The sequence below is a fragment of the Leptonotus elevatus genome, chromosome 16, assembly GCF_054856555.1.
Source record: "Leptonotus elevatus isolate MCC_2025b chromosome 16, RoL_Lele_1.0, whole genome shotgun sequence".
Lineage (NCBI taxonomy): Eukaryota > Metazoa > Chordata > Actinopteri > Syngnathiformes > Syngnathidae > Leptonotus > Leptonotus elevatus.
Genome location: NC_141254.1, coordinates 8,859,088 through 8,882,356, shown reverse-complemented (window position 1 = coordinate 8,882,356; position 23,269 = coordinate 8,859,088). Strand labels below are relative to the sequence as shown.

The 23,269-nt window shown below is 42.1% G+C and overlaps 1 protein-coding gene across 5 annotated transcripts in view; it reads right to left on the bottom strand.

Moving 5' to 3' along the window:
* Nucleotides 1–566: 566 nt before the first annotated feature.
* aff4 (AF4/FMR2 family, member 4) overlaps nt 567–23,269 on the bottom strand; it is a 31,153-nt gene continuing 8,450 nt past the window's right edge. For 3 of the 5 annotated variants that reach the window (XM_086098703.1, XM_086098702.1, XM_086098704.1), the window contains 20 exons: nt 15,484–15,613; nt 11,247–12,029; nt 10,449–10,487; nt 10,195–10,281; nt 9,890–9,917; nt 9,202–9,265; nt 9,028–9,120; nt 8,756–8,888; nt 7,799–8,522; nt 7,560–7,711; nt 7,386–7,471; nt 5,884–6,118; nt 5,668–5,762; nt 5,430–5,493; nt 5,204–5,340; nt 5,058–5,129; nt 4,647–4,740; nt 4,494–4,537; nt 4,173–4,396; nt 567–3,583 (listed from right to left, as the gene is read on the bottom strand). In XM_086098703.1, the coding sequence (XP_085954829.1) occupies nt 3,453–3,583; nt 4,173–4,396; nt 4,494–4,537; nt 4,647–4,740; nt 5,058–5,129; nt 5,204–5,340; nt 5,430–5,493; nt 5,668–5,762; nt 5,884–6,118; nt 7,386–7,471; nt 7,560–7,711; nt 7,799–8,522; nt 8,756–8,888; nt 9,028–9,120; nt 9,202–9,265; nt 9,890–9,917; nt 10,195–10,281; nt 10,449–10,487; nt 11,247–12,029; nt 15,484–15,609 (3,411 nt within the window). In that variant the 5' untranslated portion in view covers nt 15,610–15,613 and the 3' untranslated portion in view covers nt 567–3,452. Of the gene's footprint in view, nt 3,584–4,172; nt 4,397–4,493; nt 4,538–4,646; nt 4,741–5,057; nt 5,130–5,203; nt 5,341–5,429; nt 5,494–5,667; nt 5,763–5,883; nt 6,119–7,385; nt 7,472–7,559; nt 7,712–7,798; nt 8,523–8,755; nt 8,889–9,027; nt 9,121–9,201; nt 9,266–9,889; nt 9,918–10,194; nt 10,282–10,448; nt 10,488–11,246; nt 12,030–14,652; nt 15,262–15,483; nt 15,614–21,880; nt 21,980–23,269 lie in introns of those variants that run through there. The other 2 variants (XM_086098701.1, XM_086098705.1) reach the window with 2 other exon arrangements.

Here is a 23,269-nt window from a genome sequence, read left to right as displayed (position 1 = left end):
TTGTGTGCATTATCCATGACTGATGCTTGCGAGGTGTTCCTCCTATTATTTCTAACAAGTATATTTAACATTACTACAACTATATACAGTTAAAGATTAGCACGGTAACTAAATAGATTGATGGTGTTGTGTGTGTGTGTGTGTGTGCATGGGATAATGACTACTAAATAAAAAAATTGCACATAAGTGATTAAAACATGTAAATGTGTTGAACTTGAAAGTGAAATAAAACTAACTTTACCAAGGCAGTGATTCTTCCACGTACCACTAAAGCAAGCCTGCATCCCACGAGAGGTACTCACACCACACTGAATCGGTCACGTGTCATCTAAAAAAACTGCAATAAATTTTTGGGGGGTTACATTTTAATTTAGTGTGTTTTAAGAGGCAGAAAAATTGCAGTATATATCTATTTTTACTGCATATTATAAAATTTTGCATTTTCATCAAAAAAGCGCATTTGAAATGAAGACGCATATAGTTTAAGCCAATTAGTTTAACAATGTAATGACCCCCCCCCCCCCAATCTTTTATCCGTTTAAACAAGGTACCACAGCGCAGCCATGTACATATTCATATATATTTTATTCTCAATACGACAAAAATACAAAGAATATTCAGGACAGACTCTCATTAGTCACACAATTAATACTCACTTGACAATAATGCTCATTAAATTACATGACCTAAAGTTTGAAGCTCAAAGTCCACAAGTACCTTTCAAACGTATTGCATCCATTGTTCGTATCTTTAGCATCTTTCATCTTCAAAACCAAGCCAATTTCCACTATGGTACATAGTGTAGGCTGCTCATTGAGGCTTTGAAAGGTATACAGGAAACTGTATAAACTGCTACAGATTTTGACAAACTTCTTTCTTAAAAGACTCAGATGACCAATTGTTGATAAAGAGGGTGGGGAATACTCTGACTGACGGAAGACTGTACATGTGACGGTCTGTAGGATGAACAATAACGAAACAAAATGGCGGTGAAGACATAAGCATGTCAAAGACTTGCACAGAGGTGGGGAACCTGACAGCCGTGCAAATTGGAAAAAGAGAAACATTTGTTTCACTTATAATTTTCCCCAAAATTGAGTGAAAAAAAGTGTTCCCCACCTCTGGAGCGTAAGAGACTTGGCTGTCATCTTCCAAAGACCCATAAGCAAGAGAGAAAAGAGGGGGAAATGTGCATAAAAGTATCTGACAAATATATTTACAGCGATATTCAATTTCATCAAAAATGTCCTCCTGTAGTAGAAATTCACCCTTAAGAAAAAAAAATCATTATGTACACTTTATACATTTAAATAGAAACATGCAAATGTTATCATCTTCCTATTGAGACAAAAAAAAACATACCCTGGATTCATTAATATTCATTACTACTTACAATGAAATCTCATCATCATCAACATTTACATCTTTCTGCCTGTTGCATCAAATGGAAGCAAAAAAGGGGGGGGGGGGGGAGAAAAATAAATTAAAACAAGGGTGAAGAAGGACGCGTGGATGTATACATTTGTACTTACAAAGTGTACCAGTGTATCAACACTTTGGCTGGCCTGGCAATTGGGGAAAAAAAGAGGATTTTCCTATGAGAAAAAGTGGCCTCCAGCTTTAGGTACAGAATGGCACAAACCATCTGCTTTTTTTTGTGTGTTAATTGTTTTGTTAGAAAATATATACATAAACGTACTAAAACCAGTACACTACATTGCAAAAAAAAAAAAAGGCATTGGACACTTGAATTGTTAAAAAAAAAAGCATATGAATACATTAAAAAAGTCCCCTAACATCCTTTTTATAAAAATAAAAAAAAAGAAAGACAAATCCTGCATAGATTGAAAAATAATTCCGATTTTTTTTCTTTTCGTTTTCAAGTGTTGAGAGGGAGGAAAACAGTCTGTCTGAAGGATGACAATGACGGGACGGGAGGAAAAAAAAGCTGAAAAATGAGCTAGACAGAAATAAAATTCCTTTACGATTGGCGCAGACTTTTTAAAATTTATTTTTTTTAGCATTGTTTGTTTCCATGTAGCTGTGCTGCATAAACGCTACCGACGACCGATGCGGGATGGAAAACTGAATATTCGGCCTTTAGCAGACGGGACAACACGCTCACTTCTCCCGTCATGTTGTGTTCAAAGCAATTTGCCGCTTTCTATCAGCCATTTCCATTTTTAATATAAAAAACAGTCTATGCAAATGTTGATTTCAAATGATCACATTTGGAATACAGTATTCTAATTCATAGACTACAAAGAATGCATTTTTGTTTATCTCGCTATGCCAGCGACGTTGAGTGACAAGCAGAATAATGAAATGTGTTTCCACTACCAAAAAACGTCTTCATGACTTCAGTACATTTATGTTGCCATGGAAGATTTTTCTAATTGTTAAAATGTCGTCTATTTGAAGAAAAACGGTAAATAACTGTCTTAACAAGCTACAATTATTTTTAATTTAAAAGAAAGAAAGAAAATCCACATACTTTGCACTCTATTGTAAAAAGTCATCAAATAGTTTTAAAAATCCATGTATTAAAAAGAAGTCATCTGCCTATGTATATAAATAAACTCTATATATTTGAATATATTTTCTTTCTTATGCACAACACTGCGTCTCAGATGCCACTTTTGATAAACGTTAATGTAAAGAAACTGCATTGAATTGGCGGACGCCGCTTCAAACACTCCCTGCTGTGACTCCTAAAAATACACTGTGGGCAAACAACACTCTTTCCTCAAGGATTTCTCAGCGCAACGCCATGGCAAGAAATGTGACGCTAAATGGGATACTTTGAAGAAGCCAAGAGGCCATTTGCATGCTTTCACAACCGCAACATGTGGCTCAATTCATCACAAAATGGTTATTGACGGCCGGGTGTGCACAGTAGCCCTTGCTTGCACTCTAAAACATGTGCTGGCAAAAACATTGGAATCAAGCGGATGCAAGGAAGCTTTTAAAAGACAAAATGCAGCATTGCCGCTCAGAAAGATTTGGAAAAGGTGAGAAAAATTCACATGAAGAGAGGAGACAGATGCTTGCTTTTCCTCTAGCTCGCATTCCAAGGCACAAAAAACAAGAATTTGAAAAATCTTAAAGCACCTTTGGTGTTTCGTAAGAGGTACTTTGGTGGGGGGGAAACAATTCAAACAATAAAAAAAATGGACTGAAGTGCAGGGAATAAATAATAAATAAATCACTGAGCGCTTCAGGGCCAAATGGATAAAAAATAAAATCATGTTTCAACGATTAAGATATGTGAAGAGCTTGGTGAGTTGCTTCTCCCCGGGATGCTCACTTTTTGGCAAGCTGATGCTGATAAAAAATAAATAAAAATAGGATGCGGGTGCACACGGAGATATGCTTGTCGTCCCGTGCGTGTCGCTGAGTGTGTATGTGTGTGTTGCAGCGTGCAGGGACACGTTAAAAAGGGAGAGCCCCGGCTAGGAAAGAAGCGGCTTGGCATCCAGTCGCAGCCAGTGCAGGCCCTGGCGGGTGTAACGCACCAACTCCGTCATGCTGCTGCTGTTGAAAATCAGAGGACCCATCACTTTGTCCAACTCCTGGAAGAAATCTGAGCAACAACAACAACAACAATACATGAGTCCCTGGTCGGGGGAACAAGACACAAGATAAATAACCACAATTACATTTCTTGTTTTCTTTTTTTTTAAAGCTAACCTCCTTTATCAGCCAACTTTCTGCTCAGGCCAAAGGCCTGTGTAAAAGAAAAGTATTGCTTTGGCGCTACCTGGTGGCAGCTTGGTGTCAAGCGCCTCTGTTCAAGTGAGGGGAGGACTCGGAGCTTCATTTTTTTTTTAAAGTGCTTTGCCACATCTTTCTATCAGCACAATAAAAATGTCAAGGAGACAGTTTGCAACCACAAGGTACTAAACATGTATGCTAGTCCTAGTCCTAGACTGTATTCTACAGTCATGTGGATGCCACCATGGCACCATGGACTGCCTCTAACAGGTCAGTCTTGGTACTACCACACAGATCCCACAAATGATCAGTGAATATAATCAACATTTATTCAAATGTAGCATTTTCATTCAGATACTGTGTCAAAACATTAGTGTTTTAGGAAAGGCTCATCATCCACTTGAAAAGGAAAAACCAGCCCTCACCAAGAAAAGAAAAAAAAGGTCCTGCCAGCTTACCTTTCTGCTCCTTGGCCAGCTGCTCGGCCTGGTCCCACACCTCGGTGGCATAGAGGAAATTGGAGGTGACCTGCACGTAGCTGGCGGCCATCTGGTGGATGCGTTGCGGAATGGTGACGGATGAGCCGGCGCCGCCACTGCCGACGCTGCTGACTGACGAGTAGCCGCCCGCCGTGCCCGGCGACAGCTTCGGCGACACTGGCGAAGGCATGCCAGCCGCCTTGCTGCATATGGAGAAGAAGGAGGAGGTCAAATGTATCTGATGATGATGTCTTTTTCTAACATGAAGGCAAGTTCAAAGAAGCGGGATGGATGACTTACTTCCCCATTCCAGGAGAGGGAGCCTGGGTGTTACTCAGAGAGTTCTGACAAATGGATGAGGAACAACAATTAAATGAATAGGAAACAACGTTGGGCGGATACACGGTAACTGTCCGTGGCTTTCATGTGCAAACAGAGTTCAACTTGAAGTACCTTTAATTGCTCTGTGAGCGTTTTGGAGTATTTAAGAGCGCTGTCTTTCCTCAGCTTGAACAACCGCAAGTGGAGCAGAGACTGACATCGTAGGCTGGGAAGAAAAAAAGGCCAGTTTTAAAACAAAACAAAACAAAAAACACCACAAATCACTCATTGTTTGTAAACAAACACTTGTGCATGTGCGGTGTGAAACGAAATGAAGTAACTCTTTGATTATCTGCCTACTTGTGAACGTGTCTTTGAGACGATCATGTCAAATCGCGGCATTCTTACAGAACAGTAGGACTAATTTACAAAATAAACTCAGTTGCTCCGCCCCTGACAGGCTGGGCAAAGATCCAGTGACCAAAATGTGGACAGCAACGGGGGGGAAAGTGTGAAAAGGGCAACTTGTGGTCAAATCCTCACCAAAGAACGGCGACCCGCTTGTCTGCTGGAGTGGCGTCGGGGGCCATGTAGCTTTTTAGCTTCATTGTGTACCTGCGTGGGCAGTCAAAACCTTTATTAGGTCAAACAGGTTCATCAACATGCAAATGTTGTCTTTGGCGACTTACTTGATGAGTTCCACAGTTTCAGCATACATGGGAAAAGGAGACTTGGCTTCCTGGGCGCTCTTCTCCAGGGCATTGCCGCACTCGATGAAAGACACCACGGCGTCCAGGTAGTAAATGGCCTTCTCAAAACGGTCCAGCTACAAAACAATTAGCATGCACTTAACACAGAGCGAGCCAAGCAACACGACTTTTTTTTTTTCTGATGTAAAATGTGATGATGTGTTACCAGTGCATCAGCATTATGTTTAAGTTTCTTGGCCTCCTGTAAGTAATGATCGGCTGAATGGGCCCTGAAACAAAAATATCAACAAGGCAATATGTTCAAGAGTCTTTCCCGCGTCAAATATCTTCAAAAGTGTCTCCTGTAGCCTAACAAGAAGAGAGCGAATGCAAGAATCATTTTTGCTTGCTGGTGAAGACGTCCTCCCACCTTGCGCAAACACACCTTAGAAAATGCGTCTCACCTGTCCTCAAACGGTAGCTTGGATCTTTGCGATTTGGAGTCGGTGGAGAGCGGCGCCACGGCCAGCTGGTTATCGCAGCTCTTTGATGATTTCTCCTGTGGGAGGATCAACTTTCTTCAATGGCATGCATAAAATGGAACCAAGGCAAATATTTTTGTCTTGGTTTTGTTATTCAAATCCCCCGGCAGGGAATGTATCAGCTCCCGCTACCCCCACCTTGCCGTCTCGATTGCCGCGTCCCTTGTCGTCGCCTTTGCGGTGCTTGGAGGCGGAGGTGCTTTTGGTGCCGTGGCCTCCTTCCTTGCCGCTGCCCGCCCCGCTGGAGAGCGACGTGGACGACTGGCTGAGCGTCCTCTTGCGACTGGGATGCTCGGCCTTCGGCGTGCGCTGCAGGCCCGCTATGGACGGAGAGGGCACCGGATCCTCCTTCTTCTCCAAAGACCTCTTGGACCTGATGGGATGGACAACCCAGAGAGCAATTCAACTGACCCGCAATGCAATTCCAAAAACAAACAGGACCTCAGGAACTCTAAACCCGCAAATACAGCACTTAAAAGTTTTTATAAAAACTGAAATGGCACATGATAAGAAAAAGCTTCGATCACATGGTCATACGTGCACATGTAGCATAAAATGAAAGTGGATTAGCTCAAATGAAAAGTGTTTCATATTATTTAAGATCCTTGACCTTAAAACTTCCATACAATTTGAGACATATCACACATTAAATCAGAATACGTCTATTAAACTTTTATTTTATTTTTTTTAAATAGCATCAATATTCAAAGAATATACGGCAATGTTGTTCATGTCTGTGGCCTTTTTATAACAAAAATGGCGGACTGAGGATTAAGTGACACTTTTGAGGTTTTCATTTTACTCTTTTGTAATTTGGCATTTAAAGGAATCACTGTTACAGAAAATATCAGCAAAATGAAACAATTTTTGAGCCATTGAGATCCATTTGCAAAGAGCTGGAATTGCACAAAACTCTTGATCGATGACCTATAATCGCCACACACAAAAATGCATGTGACAGAGAAACTACAGTACAGGCCAATGTCAATGTGTCATTTGCTTTATTCTCATGCCTATTTACATTGTAGATTCTCACTGAAGGCATCAAAACTATGTATGAACTGATGTGGAGTTATTTATGCACTTAACAAAAAAAGATGAAATAACTGAAAACATGTTTTATATTGTAGGTTCTTCAAAAAAGCTATCCTTTGCTCAGGTTACTTTTTTGCATACTCTTGGCATAAAGACTGTTGGAAAACCCTTTCAGGTGACTCGATGGTGATCGAGAGAATGCCAAGAATGTGCAAAAAAGTAATCAGAGAAAAGGGTGGCTATTTATGTACTTATTTAATTATTTTCTCATTTTCTTTAAGTACATAACTCCACGTGTGTTTGTTGTCATAGTTGTCGTCATAGTTTTGATGTCTTCAGTGAGAATCCTCAATGTACATACAGTAGGCATGAAAATAAAGCAAATGTATTGAATGAGAAGGTGTGTCTTTTGGCCTGTACTTTATATTATAAACTTCTCAAGAAGAAAAGACGTGAATTTGCGGCTCCAATTCCTGTGTTTTTATACTGTGATTTTAAGATGAGTTTCAGTTTATGGGCTTGACCTTGAAAGTAATTTCAAGAAGCTCTTTCAAAATGAAATGGCGTCCGAAATGCTTACAGGTGCTTGGATTAAGAACACTTACTCTTTACTGCTGCTTTTATGATGCGATTGAGACTTTTCCTCCAGCTTGTATCGCTTGCTGTCTGGCTTGGCGCCCTCCTCGTCATTCTAAAAAAAAAAATGGATACAAAGATGACCCGAGAGTAGACGACGCAAATGATAGCACAAGGGGAGAATAGTTGCTAACGTGTCGAACCTTGTGCTTCCTCTTGGCCTTGCTGGAGCTCTTTTCTGAGCTTTGCTTGCTGAAGTCTTTGCCGTCTCTGTCTTGGGAGTCGTCGCGCTCCACTTTTATCTCCACCGGCTCTTTGTACGGCCGTCCGGGGATCCTCGATAGCAAGCTGAGATCTACGGTAGATGGTAAAGGGACGTGTGAATTTGCGTACAAACACAATGTAATTATGGGAAGTGAGGAGTGTAAGATTTTCAGCAGACCTATTTTGACAATCAAAACCTGCGGAGGTTGCCTGGGGGTGTAGCGCTCGTCAGGGTCGCTGAGCGGAGAAAGCAGCTCCTTCTCCTCCATGGGTGAGAAGACGCAGACGGGCGTCCTGATACTTTCGGTGTACTTGGGCGTCTGCGAGGACGATGGGACGCTGTCATTTCCCTCAGAGTCCGACGACGAGGAGTCCGTGTCGACGAACTCCCGAGACTTGCCGCGAGTCGACTTGGAGCTGCTTTTGGGCTTGCGCTTGTCCGCTGTGACGGCGGCAGCGCTGGGCCGCGGGGATGATTTGGGTTCCTTTTTTATGCTGGGCTTGCGGGAACCCTTGGTGGCCGCTTTGGGCCGATGAGGGGGGATCTCGGGCGCAGGCTCGCTTTCCACCCTCAGGCCTCCTTTGGGCTCCTCCACCACCGGCGGCTTTTCCGACTTCTTGGGCCTGCGGTTCCCCGTGCTGCTCTCACTCTGGGCTGGAGATTTCTGCCGACCCCGGCCGCTCTCGCTTCCCTTTTGCGGCACCCGGAGGTCCCTGCTTGGGGCCGGTGCAGAGGAATCTTTCGATCCCCCTCCCTGGCTGCTATAGCCACGCCCTGAGCTGTTATCTCGGCCCTCTTTTTTGCTCTTGGTTTGGACATTGTTGTTATCCAGCGGCGACGGTGGGGCGGCCTTCTTGAACCAGTTGTCCAGCTGCCACTTGTTGGCCATTGGTTGTTCAGGCTAGGACAAGAATGAGCATCGTCAACATGAGCCACTTACCGCTATATATATATATATATATATATATATATATATATATATATATATATATATATATATATATATATATATATATATATATATATATATATATATATTTGTTTTTAATTTCTGGCTAACATATATTTTCTCTATTTATGTCTTTTACTGGTGCATTATTGTTAACTTCCAACTTGTGTACAAATTCCGGTCACCTCGGGAGAAGCGGGCCGCAGGGGCTCGTTGGTCTCGCTGTCACTGGTGCTGCTCTCGCTCTCGCTGTCTGAACACGAGCTGCTTTCTGAGCTCGAATCGTCTCGTGACTGCTCGGCTCCTTCACTGTTATGGCTAAGAGGTCAAAAGAAAGGTCCAAATCATGTTTCATTGGCGGATGACAAAAGCGCTGATTAGATATGAATAAGTCTTCTTCTTCTACTGTGGCTTTTGCAACACAAGATTTCATGTTGTGTCAAAGTGAAGTTCCAACCTTGCTGATGTGTTTCTTGAGGCATTCTTGGCAGAGTCCTGTTCTCCATCGCTGTCCTCACTGCTGCTGAGCTTGAGGTCATCTTCCAGCATACTAATGGACAAGAGACACTTGTTTTCAAAAGTTCGGGTCAAAATAAGAATGGAGGTGGAAGAGCAAAGTTGAAGTACATACGTTGGCTGGTCATCACAAGTTTTGGACTGGTGGCTGCTTGAGCTTTTGGAAGAACTGCCTCGCTCTGGAAATCACAAGTAGCCTTGTGAACACGTAATTTAAGGATGCAGAAACATACATTAAGTGGAACCTCCAATGTTGAATGGCCCTCAACTAAGTAGTTCAATCAAAGATGGGGGGAAAAACTCAAAAGTCAGCCTCTCTCCAGCATTTTGCACCAAGAATTAGCATTAAGCTAGCGGACATTCAAAGTGATGATGATGTTTTAAATACATTTGTAAAACTAACTGGGAGTGGCAATAAACAGCTTGAAGCCACTTTTTGGAAACACATTTCATTTTGTGGCAAACTGCTGCATGTAGTGAAGTGAGCTGAGTTGAAAGCCAGCATGTAGCACAGCGCCTGTATAGAATCTAACTTTATTTGTCATTGTGTGCACAATGACATTTCTTCATCTCAAATAGGTGCTCGTTAAGTCAAAGCATGAATATGTCTCAAAGCTTGTAAGTTGGGTCACTCTTAAGTCATGGTCTAAAATTCCTTCAGCATTGTTTGTACAATTAATCAATCTATCTACTCTTTTTTTTTATTCCATTTTATTGTTTATACTCTTGGAAAACAACCAGTATCAACTTTGGAGGCTCCGTGTACTGAAGTTGAAGTGAATGAATTTTGTGTCATTACTCACTCTGTCCACTTGAAAACGAATGAGAATCCTGCGGGTGGAAAAATACAAAGCATTCAGTTTGATTTTTATGACAATGCTTAATCCTTTGCCGTGATTCTGTCTAATCTGTGACCGTTTAGTGAATAGCCGAGTGTTGCAAATGTGTAAGTCTAAGTTATCACTATAACGTGCTTATTCCAGAGCAACCAAAGGTTTTCTGCGCATGCGATTTTGAAACAAGACAGACGCGAAGCATAAAAATGATTGAACCTTCGCAAAGTTTAACGGAGACATTGAATAAAAGTCAGCTGCTGGGCAATGCCGACCTTGGTGGGGAAGGGAAACTTGGAGGGCTCCGTCTTGCAGGGGGTGTGGATTGCTGTCAATGGAGGGGGCCAGGACTGAGTCATTTCCTGACAGAAAGAAAACACACACACACACACACACACACACACATACAGAGGGGGAAAAATTTGCAAATGAGCCATATGGTGCGTGCATTGCGAAACTTTTCTATTCCACTGACAAGACTGGAGCTTTCGCCACTGAATACAAAGTAACTTGCATGTACAGAACATACCTTTAGAATCTCATCAACGCAGTTAGAATCCCCAGATCCCTAAAAATAGAAACAATACCTTCGTAAACAAGCTCATATGTTAAAGTTTTTTCATAAATGACTAATACAACAAGTTCAAGATGGTTAAACAGGTGCACTTTCATTTTTACAACAGTCACTCTTTTTTAGGTCCAAAAAAAGGCCCAGAAAAGTTCCACGCCAAGTGTAGCTGGGGAGTTTCGTAAATACTCAAAAGGAGAAAACGAAAAAATAATATAAAGGAAAGTTTTTTTGGGGGGGGTTAACATTTTCCTCAAATTGCAAAAGGAAGTGAGGACCAATTAAGGTGGACTCCAATTTCTACAAAACAATATAAAATAATAATGCTCCTTGAAGCAAACCTGAACACACGCAACATTGCAGAGCGATCACATTAGAATGCAATTATCATCTCGGGAAACTCATTTGCTGGACTGAGCATAAACGTGCTTGTGCACATTGGAGAGTCGACTGGAACGCTAATGCTTAAAAATGCCGTATCCACAGAATGTAAGCACATCTTAAATTGTCTTGACACTTGAATTCATTTGAGATGGTTTACGTGCTTCAGTAGGTGCTGCAGTTTTTGTTAGCAGCAAAGTTAGTAGTTAACTATTTAATGGGTCTGTGTGTGGCGGAAAAAAATGGTGTCAGTGTTATCACAGTTACGGTTATATTTACTGGGGGAGGGGGGCATTTATTTGAGGGAGGCATTTATTTGCCTAATTGCGGCACGGCGTCTATTTGGGGGAAATACATGATTCTCATGACAAGTCTTACCTCTACAGGCTGCGAGGGGATCTTGAGTTTGGTGAGCGAGGCCTTGCCGTTAGACTTCATCTCCCCTATGGCGCCGCTGTGTGACTGTCCGCTGTAGCTTTCCACTTGCGAGCTCTTAGCTTCCGCCGTCTCCTGGCCGTCCATGGGCCTCACGTAGGCCGTGGGCTTCTGGAGCATGGAGCCCGGTTTGGACATGAGCGAAGGGGGGAAAGCCTGACTTGAGTGCTGTCCGCTGGGGAAGGAGGTGTGAACCCGTGAGGGCGAGTCCCAGTTGGCCTCTCGGTCTCGCGGGGACTTGGACCGGTAGCGCTCCTTGCTGTGATGCTGCTCGGCGGGTAAGGAGCTCCGGGAGTGACTGTTGCCGCCGGAGGAGCTCAGAGAACCCTTGGCCGGACTGGATGTGTGCGACTTGGAGTGCTCAGAGCCGCCGGCGTGTTTACTTGACTTCTTTTCGCTGTGTCTTTGGCTACCGCCACCGCCGCTACTGCCGCCGCTGCCCCTCTGGCTAGTGTGCCCCCCTTGCAGTCCGGAGCGTTTCTGCGACTGGGACGAGGAGGCGGCAGAGGCAGGGCCGACAGGAGTCCACTTACTGCTCTGACTGCTGCCACCTCCTCGCTGGCTGTCGGCGAACAACGGTGCGCCAGATTTCTCCTCGGAGGAAGACGAGCTGTTGGAGGGTTTGGCGCTAAGCTTGGGAAGTGCCTCGCCAATTGGTTCTTTCATCTCGTCGTAATTGCCCAGCATGCTCTGAATACGGCTGGACAGTTTATCTTCTTTGCTGGACTGCAGTAGGAGACAGTAAATAGGAGGAGAAGAAGTGGGGCAGAGGACAGTGTGACGATGGAGAGAATACAGTCATTATTGGAACTTTACTCTTGAGATTGTAATACAAATATTGAAAAGGAAAAAAAATTACATTCCAGCTTTTGATGTTGCGTAAACAAGGAAAATGTTACTCAACCCAGACGTTTGATAATTAGAATTTTTTTTCAATACCATACAACTTGTACAATCAATGGGGTCATCAATGTGTGAAATCTCACTATGAAGAATGTAGACCCATCAAAAAAAAGTGCATACCAAAAACTGAACAGGAAATTACACAATGACAAAATAATTTTCCCGGCCTTGGTTTGTGTTTTGTGGGGAATGCATCAGCAACAAAGAACAACAGCACAACTTGAGGAGATTGGAAAGTGCTGTGATGTGCGGACTATGTACCATAAATGCAAACATGACAAAATAACCCATTAAACAAACTGAATTACAGCTGTGAAACTGTACCGGAGTCAGAGTAGGCTTGCTCCGAGCGACCGGCCTCACTCATCCGTGAACACAGATGCTAGTGTATCGATCAAAGCCAGATGTGAAAGCTTCCGTTGCGGCCAAAGGTTACCGCCAAGCCGCTAACAGCTAGCATGTCGCAGTTTAGTGGGAGGATCCAGTTACACGTCCAGCATCAGACCACAATTTTCTTCGACAGATTTACACAGAGGAAACACAAGCTGCTATCTGAGGCAGGAAATCGCTTGCTAGCTCATAACATTGACTTGACGACCCCCTGCTAGGATTGCTTCGGGAGGTGAGCAATTAGGACTTCTTGAGAGCCTGAAGAATTCTTTTCAACAGCTTTTACGTAGGGCGGATGATACGCCATAAAACATGAGGGCGTTGTTTTCAGTATTTTCACTAAGGCAGTTTTCAAGTGATTTCATGGCTGATCTTGTGTTAAATAGCCCCGATCATTAATGCTTGCTAGGAACACAATTTTAGGAGTGATGTTTTTAGAATGACAACTTGTGCCATTTTGGTAGCGCATTTCAAATTGTTGCATAGTTTCCAAACAACAGCGTAGGTTTGCTCAAATGCAATTGGAGTGAAGAACTTGTTTACACCAGTCAGTAAGACTCCACAGTAATACATCTGAGACTCAGCAGTTAAATATTAACGTCAGTGTGTATAATAAACACATGACTAGAGCGAGGTGCGTATTATATTTTTGGCAGATATGCAAGACACACTAATTGGAGGGAAGGCCACTGTTTGAGTTAATATGCGTACAAGTTGATGTTTCAAGCGCCTGTTGACTCAGCATGCTACAGCTAAAAACAATGCTAACAACAAATGAAGGCTCTTCTCTTTACTGTGTGCGGAAAACAAAAACTCACAGACACATTCTGTATATGAACGCAACAACACCCCTTATGATTTCAGCTGGTTGATCGTCCATTTTGTGTATGCTCAGTGACAGAAAAGCGTCAAGACAATGGAGAATGTAGTTGTTCGTTCTCTACGGCATCAACAGTGTAATTCAAACTCAATTTTCTTTCAAGCCAGCAATTTGTCAGATTTTTCCCGTATGAATAGTCAACAGACCACTTTGTAAAGCCAGATGATAACAAAAACATTTTCTTGCCTAGTTGGTTGTCGTCACAGAGGTTATGTAACACATTTGATATGACAGAACATTAAAAAAGCAACAGACGTGATTCATAAAGGGCCAATTTCTTCATTGTCTTTCATGTTGGAATGGATCACAGAAGTCTGCTGTTGTACATGTGCGTCTTTAAATGCACCACGGCGCACTTCCACTTAGTGGAGCATGAAGAGGGAAAATAAAGTCATGCAGCAAAGCTTACGTAAGACGTGGACAAGCAGGAGACGAAAGATACAGAGAAGAAAACACTTGGCTTATGATTACATGTGCATTTGTGTTTAGCATGTCATTGTTGTCTCACAAGACGTCAACTCCCGCAATGTTTTTTCCTTTCACTTCCTCGAGGGCAAAACCCCTCAGTTGTCACTCACCTCTGGGCGCCTTTCACATTCCTCACCGTTGCCCCAACGACTCGCTTGAGCCCTTGGGGGGGGGGGGGGGGGGGGGCTACTTACCTCCGCGCAAATCCGGTTAGCGGCAAAGATTAGATCAATGCGGGAAGCGCAAATCTTCTTTACGGTGGTAGTGCCCAGGCCGGAGCAGGCTGGCCTACATCTAGTTAGGCTCGTTTGTGCGCATTGACACCAGGAGGTCACGGGATGACCGAGGATGCGTGTTGTATTTCACTACCGATTTAACTAACCTACGGTGTTAAGTCCAAAGAAGGTTTTGATTTGGAAGCTGCAATCTGGCAGAAAGTGCAACATAGCACATCTCTTGTTTGTAACCCCCCTTCTGGGCACCCTGCAGGTTTTCAATAGAATTCTTTTGGAAATACTACAAAAGCCCTTCCATCGGTCTACAGCTCGAGTTGCAGCTTTAAAAAAGTGGGATGCCTCAGCCACATTTTGAAATTATTAACAAAACAACTTGACATGGTTTGTTTTTGTCGTCTGTAAGAAAGGACCACGGTCTCACCATCGGCACACATACAATAAATCGTTTTCACAAGTAGGACATCAGCATTACCTGCCAGAAAATCCGGAAACTAGCAAACTAGCAGCTACAGTACTAGTCAAGCATTTCCCGTGTTGACCAGGTCAGTGTTGCGCCATATTGCCTCCACTTGTTGATTACGGGCTTCAGGGAGGATTCTGCCTGGAGTGGAGACTTACGCCTCTTATCACAGACCACACTTTGATGCCTTTAAGACTGCTCTGTGCATCACGGCTTTAATTATATTATGCAATTAAGAAAAATGCCTGCAAAATCCTATTGGAGAAGACGAGCGCTTGTGTAACACGGCTGAATCAAAGCCTAAAAACACCACCAGTAACAGTGTTCAATATTGATCCTGCATTTTATCTTGACTTTTGAAGATTGAGAAACCGACAATGTACGACGCCCTTTTTAAATTTGACTGCAAAATTGTTGCAATGGCTGTTTGACCTGGCCAGTGACAACGCATTGCAATGACTGCAATGTGAAACCTCACTGCTCTGTCAGCACTCATGTTGCCCATTTTTCTTGAACAATCATAACATCATAACTACAGTCAGCCCATATACTTGCATGAAACACACAACAGGAGAAAAAAAAGTCATAGGGGGGTGTCAAATTTTTGTTCCACATAGCAGCTGATTCCTTGTCGACATTTCTGGAGTCTCTTAATTACAAGTGAGTGCCAATCATGTAATGTCAGTGAAACTTGTGTGCCACAAAAGGCGACATGGACAGCAAAGAATATTTGAACCATATTTATTCTTGCTGTAAGCAGCAGGGTTGTGCGATTCATGTTCCTTGTCTAGGCTAACATTTTGAGAGGAAATGAATGAACAAGAGCGAATAAAATGAGCTTACCACTTTGTACGGTTCGGGGAAAAGTGGGGAATTTGCTGTGAACGCCTCGCCTCCTCCCTGCTGGATTTCTTGATTTCTCCTTTCTCTTTCTTTCATTCGGAGCACATTGCGGTCCTCACGGTTCATGTTGCTGGAAGCACATACAACAAAAGTCGCACATCATGACTGTGAATTCAAGTGCATACGTTTTATAACTTTTGAACGACTGTGTGACAGTAAATGGGCAATCCTATATTATCCATTTCCTGCTCAAAGCCAACATTTACGGCAAAGTCTATAAAGGGCAGTCGGCTAATGCTACACGAGCATCAGCAGTGAGAATGGCAGTGGAGAAAGTCGTCTCTAATTGGCTTATGCTCGTCTAGACATTGTGGTAGCCTACATTGACTCCATATGGGCCCCTTGAATAGATGCTCAGCGCCAGTTTGTAGACCATCAAAAGCTACTAGAGGCCATTTTGGAAGGCTAAATGGAAAAATCAATGTCAGCTATTGTTAGGTGCATTGGGACCAACAAGAAGTATTTTTAATGTGCCCTTGAGCAAGGCAAAATTAGCCTGACCGATCCCCTAAAATTAAGGAAATTGATGCTGATTTATCAGACAGCCAATCGATCGTACAAAAAGACAATTTCCCTGAGGATGAAAGTAAAAAATAAAATTAAAAAAAAAAAGTACATAAAACTGAACCGTGATGAGTACCACGTCCTTGGTAAGTGCTGTCGCGAACCAATTTCTGAGCCTTTTCGGTTCAAGACCCATATTAGTAAAATAAATGGTACTTGATTTCTATAACGCTTTTCCATCTTACAAGCCCTCAAAGGGCTTTACATTTTGACTACTTATTCACCTACTGATGATGCATGAGGAGCAACTAGGGATTCAGTATCTTGCTCAAGGAAACTTTGATGCGCTCACAATGGAATGGGACCGAACCCACAACCCTCAGGGTTGCGAGATGGCCACTCTACCACTGAGCACACTGCCCCCAGAAGTGGTAGTTTGGTTTTTGGCCCGCACCCTATTGCCAAACCATTGGCATACTGTACACAAACTAATTGCTTATGACAAACACAAACTTTATTTAAAAAAATAAAAAAAACATTGCTAAGAAACTGTACATTGAGTGAGAACAAACATGTCACGAGCTTCTGACCAAAGTGTGGCTAATTCAAACAGAAGGGAAGTGGGGGCTTTCTAAAGCGTGTTTGCAGTGCTTACACATGTCAATTTGCAGCAGAGAGAAGTCAAGGAGCTGTTGCATTCAGCCACTAGCTTGTCCAACAGTGAGCTTTGAAACAAAAGACAAGCACAACATCAAGCCAGGCGTGTCACCTCTCCCTCCATTTTAATCCTCAACGGCTTGAGCTCAGCCAAGAGCAACAAAGATTTGACGTCTGTTGACAGAGAGCGTTTGAGCGACCGCCTCCCCATTATGACTTGAATTGTTGCTGTCGAGAGGATAGGAAGCAGATGGGTTTCGAGTCAAAGCAAAAGTCTTACAAGCCAACAGTTAACATGTCCTAAAAGAAGTTCAATTGGCTTTGAAATGAATCGGAAAAATGGCCAGTTTGATAAACATTGGCTTATTACGTGTGTGCTCATCCGTAGGACTCCTGATTTCACAACCGAATACTTTTAAGGGGGTATTTGGCGTCATCGGCAGCACACTAAATGAGTCATTTAGGCTTGGCACTTGGCAGCACACACATTTACTGTCTACAAATAGTCTTCATGCAAACAAAGCCCATAATAACCACTGGGACGTGTTTGATACGCCCAATTAGTTGTCGCTTTATCGGTGTAAATGGGAGTGATTTTGGCTTACCCTGTTATGTATATAATCAGCACTATGTCTGCCTTCAAAACACTTCAAATAACAAATGCATTTGGAGAACAATAATTTAAAAAAATTTCTACCTTGGCACACTTCAGAATTTGTACAATATCACTTTTACTTGAGTACTTCTACTTTCATCAATCTTTTTTACACAAGGAGCAACACTTCTACTTTTGCCGCTTCTCGTTACTAGGCTTGAGAAATCACATGCTCGGTTACAGCTGAAGTTTGTGGTTTTCATTTGATTGCTTGGTATTTATGGCCTACAAGTCTTTCATACAAATATTAACTGTAGCTATGACTCTACTATAGCGTACTCCAAAGTACAGGGTTGGAACAGGTCGCTACTGTGGGAATGGAACTCCAACGTAAAGTGCATATCTGCCTGTAATCTTCTAGTTTAAGCAAGTACAACAAGTGAGGTTTTAGTTGGAAATGCAGCTTTATGAGACCTGATACACTCCTTCGATGCAGTAATAAAATATCCGCTGCCCAGAGCATTCTTCTAAATTTGATGTACTGGCACTGCTTGTTTCATGCGAGAGAGCGAGCCGAGCACATGGTACTACTTTAAGACAGCAAAATGAGGCACAACATAATTAGCCCAAATGAGTCATCTCAGCTGAACATTTCTGTGTGATTTAATGTATAATTTTGACATTACAGACTGGCTGTAAGCAACAGCAAGCAAAAACACAGCACCATGACTATGCGTCCATGTTCAACTAAAACTGTCGTACCGTTTATGCCACTTCCACAATTTTTGCTTTATTAAATCGAAGGCTGTGACAGGTCAAGCTGCGTAAACAGCACGCTGTGCGATAAGAGGCGAAACAAAATGGACGACAAGGAAGTCCAAAGTCCAAACTTAAATTGACCACCAATGAGAGTGATGAAAGGACATATAGGATGAAATTAGGGATGCACCAAAATGATTTTTTTTGGCCCAAACCGATAACCGTAAATGAGAAACGCTTGGTCGAAAACCGAAACCCTAAAAATATTTTTTTAAACTAAAAACTAAATTAAAAAATAAAATGTATCAAAAATAAAAAAAACAATGTTTAATATCACTCAGATTCACTATTAGCTATAGCCCACTCTCGTTGTCAACACATATTACTGTAGTAATTATTTGAGAAATAAATGAGGTGGATGAATGAGAATAACCACAAGCATACAGTTAAGCACACAGTGCAGCGTCACGTCATTGCATTTGTTATTCTATGATAAATAAAGTTGTTGTTAGCACACAGACACAGTGCTTTTCTGCACATTGTTGGACGTAATAATTTGGAGATGAAGCTTTGCTTTTGTGAACTTTTTCGAGTGTCGTCACTCGTCAACCTCAATTGATTTGGGTCGCAGCTGATAACGCAGCTCTCGTCTCGGTCATGTGAAATAAATTAATGTATCATGTAAAGGAACCGGGCGCCGTGTTGCGTATTCAACGGGGCTTTATTTGCATTCCAGCAGCAAAACTTGCTACGACACTTCAGTTGCAGAACAAGAAGTTCGATCGCTGTAAGCTCGCGCGTAGCTGCTACACGCACACACTTGCCTTGTATTGTCTTCCGCGTCCTCTTCTCTCGCTGGCGCACACACCATACGGAGGTCACGATACTGCTTTCCGCTAACACTTTGTGCCGTTGCCATTATTCGTCACCGCTGATTAGAGATAGCATCGACCGGGTTAGCCTCAAGACGCTAGCTTTCGGCTACTGCCATTGAAGCGGAACGCTCACCTCGGGCGTTTAATTCATACATACGCTTGCAGCATTATTATTTATTTTTTTGCTTGCGTTACCACAACATCCTATTTCGGCCATATTTTTTCGGCTCCAATTTTATTTCGGCCGAATGCCGAACATGCCTATTTTTCTCATTTTCGGCCGAAAATTTTCGGTGGCCGATTATTCGGTGCATCACTAGATGAAATAAATGTGCTGCTACTGATACAACACCCGATAAAAGACAAAAGAAAGAAAAAGGTCCAATGCTGCTAGCGTCGCTTTGGACTGCACCGCCGGTACGTCACGTAAATTTAAAAAGGCACTTTTAAGCTCAATGTGTGAACGGGCTATTGTTAGCAAAACGCTAAATGATCAAACGCAACGATCCTTTGTAAACACCGCTCACGTCCATTCGTCTCTCTTGACTGAGCCACCCTATAGGTTTGTATTCATTTAAACAGGGGTGACATAGACCACTAAATTAAATCAGCCACTTGTCCATGGTTGCACAGTGTTTGTATTCAAGCAGATAATTAAAGGCTTTGGGTAATCTATGAACAGACTGCGTGTATGGATTTCATAAACAAGGATGTTTGATAAATGACTCGGCGAGGCTTTTCTGAGCATGTTGTGCAGATTTGGTTATCTTTTCTGTAGCGTAGTCTAGTCATGCTTCTGGAGTCGCAAAGTATTATGTATTCCTCAGACTCATTTGTAGGGATCGTTGCCCAGGGGCGGTGTAACCGATTTTCATTTTCACGCTTGGGACGTGGACACATGTCTTGTTACTGAGTTCCGTTTGGCACGTGACTGAATATTATTATTGCCGAATGAAGACTTTCACCACTTTCTCCTGCTTTGCCATCCGTGCCATAGATATAACTGTAGACGTGTTTGGTTGCTTTCATTTCATGACTATTTCGATCATGCAAAACTGCACATCATTAAAGCAACATTCACGATAACATCAGTAGCAAGAAGCTACAAACTTTTGACAACATTTACATGCAGTCAACAACAGTTACAAACAATTCGGATTTTGAAAAGCCACGGGTTTTTAAAAACCTGAACAAGACCCCTGGGTTACCCCATTTCTAACACAAATATTTGCTCATACAAAAGCATCTTGGGGTACCACATTTGAATGCACCTTTGGTCTGTGTTCTTTGTATGCTACAGTCGCAAGGAATCTTCGTCTGAACTACTTGTATGCGTGGCGGCCATCTTACATTGCCACGTACTAAAAGAGTCCAACATGAACACATTGATTTCTCTGCAACCATTTCAAGTCATTTTCTGCAAAAATGCCACCGTGGGTAAATATTTACACATACAGGTATGTGCATGTATATAAGTCTGTACATCTGGTGCGCAACCCAACGGAAATACGCAAGCAGAGGTAAACAAAAATGGTGAAACATGGCGATGGATCACAAGTTTGGTGGTAGCAAAAGCGGAAATGGCGTTTGTATAATGACATTGTTTAGATCGGAATATTCCATGCCGGAGTGATTTTTTACATTTTCTATGTGTGACTTCCAACATAATTTATCGTCAATAACAACTCCAAGAAATTTATTTTTATACACTTTTTCTATTTTAACTGAGTTTACCATAATTTTGACTTGAGTGATTTGTCTCGTGCCAAAAACTATGAACTTGGTATTGTTTAAGTTTAATGATAATTTATTTAAGTCAAACCAGTTGTTTTATGTGTTCAATTCATTCTCCACAGTAGTCAGAAGCTGCTTCAGGTTCTCTACTGAACAGTAGAGAGTCGTGTCATCAGCAAATAAGACACTTTTTAATATTTTTGAGACACAACAGAGATAATTTTTATACAATATAAATAGTTTCGGGCCTAGCACAGACCCTTGGGTAATTCCATGAGTGATCTTAAAGTGTTTTGATTGTATATTGTTTAACTGCAAGTACTGATATCAATTGTCCAAATAACTTTTCATCCATTTATATGCTAAACCTCTTATGCCACATCTCTCTAATTTGTTCATTAATATAGAATGATCTATGGTATCAAATGTTTTTTTTAGATCTATAAAAATCCCAACAGTAAATGTTTTATTATCTATTTTAGTAGATATTGTAGTAGATATACAACTCAGTCCGCTCACGCATGAACACAAGTTACCCTGATAGTTTCAGAACCTGAAATTTTGACCATAACCCAAATATGTAGTCTTAGTGTACATAATGCTTAAACGTTAGATTTTTTTAAAATCATACAATATGTGAACTCATTCAGGAGTACTTTCTGCAATTATGTGGAAGGGAAGCGCTGTGTGTGTGTAAGCACGTGAAAAATATTTGTCAGTGACGAAGACGTGTTTACGAGACATGACGTTTACAGCAGCAAGTTGACAGGGGACATCCCAGAGAAATATTTTGCACTGGGACATATTTCCTGTCATTTTAATAGCAAATCGCAGGAGAAATGGGCAAAGAGCACAATTTGGTGGGTTGAATTTATTACATAAGTGGGCAGTTCCATTTGATTGTGATCGCTGTGCAGTGCGATGAAAAGGTCAAAGTCTGGCAAGCTTGAAAAGCCAGTTCACTCTGTTCCTAAATTAATCAGCTCATCTGTCGCAGGCCAACTCGCAAAATAAGGTCACATCTTGTACAAGAACAAACCTTTTTGTTTCCAAAGAAAAAAGGGTGCGCAAACGGATGGCTCTAAATCAGCGCTGTGAATACAGCCTTTGAGCTTCTGCCACTCCAAAAGCATTCCCTTTAAATAAATTCACTTTTACCTTCCTAGTCGACGGGAGGAAGTGAAAATTTGAATTTCAAGCACAAGTGTCTTACCCTGCGTGAAAGGCCATGGCCCAAAGCACTGAGACATTGGAAGGAGGAGGGTTCACCGGCGATTCACAAGTAGTCCTGTCATGGCTTGTCAGCCAAAAACTAAATAAAAAAAACAAGAGTGTGTCACCCTCCTTCGTCACTGAGCACTCCCCCTTTACCTCTTCATCACTATCCACCGCCCAGAAACAACTTTTTACACGACACTTTTACAGAGGCATGGTGTATTTCCTCAGAGTGGATACAAATCTGACTTGGGATAGAGGAGGTGACTGCTCGTCTCGGAACGTACCACAAAAGCAAACAGCGGGGGTGTTCGCATAGGACGTCAAGCCTCACGAGCCAGCGCAGTTTTTTGTTTCCGTCTGTCTGTTTTTGTGGTTACGCTTGTGTGGAGAACAAGATAGCAAGAGAGGGGGGTTAGGATAGTGCTGGACAAACAGCAGGGTGAGTCTAAGTGGCAGAAGCAGAGAATTTAATGGATGAAAGAAAGTCTCGACCCGTTTTTAACATTACATTTGTCAGAAATGAAACAGCTGCTATTAAGGTTCATTTTCATGACGCGTGGTTTTTTGGGTTTGAAATGTAAACGTTTGAAAACGAGTCCGCGTTTTTGAAGATGACGCTTGAAAATGATAGTCAGTAAAATATTTAATGTCGAGTTTAAAATACAATTATAGGAAATGATCCAGATTCTTCAATGATTTATTTACTATCAATAATGAATCTTTGTTCATCTCTCTATGCCAGCGACATATCGTGTAAAAGACAATATTAAATGCTCGTCCTCTAGATGACAGAAGGTACAATTAACCTGTTGCCAAATATATAACAACAGGCTTTGTGGTGAACTAAACAGGTTCACATTTCGCACGAGGTGATTACATTCATTTTCTATTACACTTTATACTGTATACGTTTTATACTGTGTACAGCGACACAATGTATGGTTATTTTGCACTGTTGTTGTTTGTCCAAGCTTGCTGGCAATCTCAGGTGTTGTCTATTTACTGTCAACACCACAGATCAAAACAAAACCAATGAAAACAGGTTTGATTGTGTCGGGCCACTCCTTTTTTTTCTTCTTTTTTTTTTTTTTAAATGGAACTGATAGTTACTTTGGCTGCTTTTCACACAGGCATCTTGATAAACTGGCACGAGAGGCTCAGCGGGGAGTCAGGACAGTCTGCAATTATTTGTCCGGCCCTTTCGGACATAATTGACCCAAACGAGACATTGCGGCGTTCACACAGCTGATGCATTTTGATGCACGGTGGCTTCATCTTCCGCCCTGCACCTTAAGACAGACAGCAGGGTGGAAAAAAAGTCATCTGAAATTTGACCGACTTTCTATTGCTGTCATATTATGTAATTGTTGACTAAATACCATCA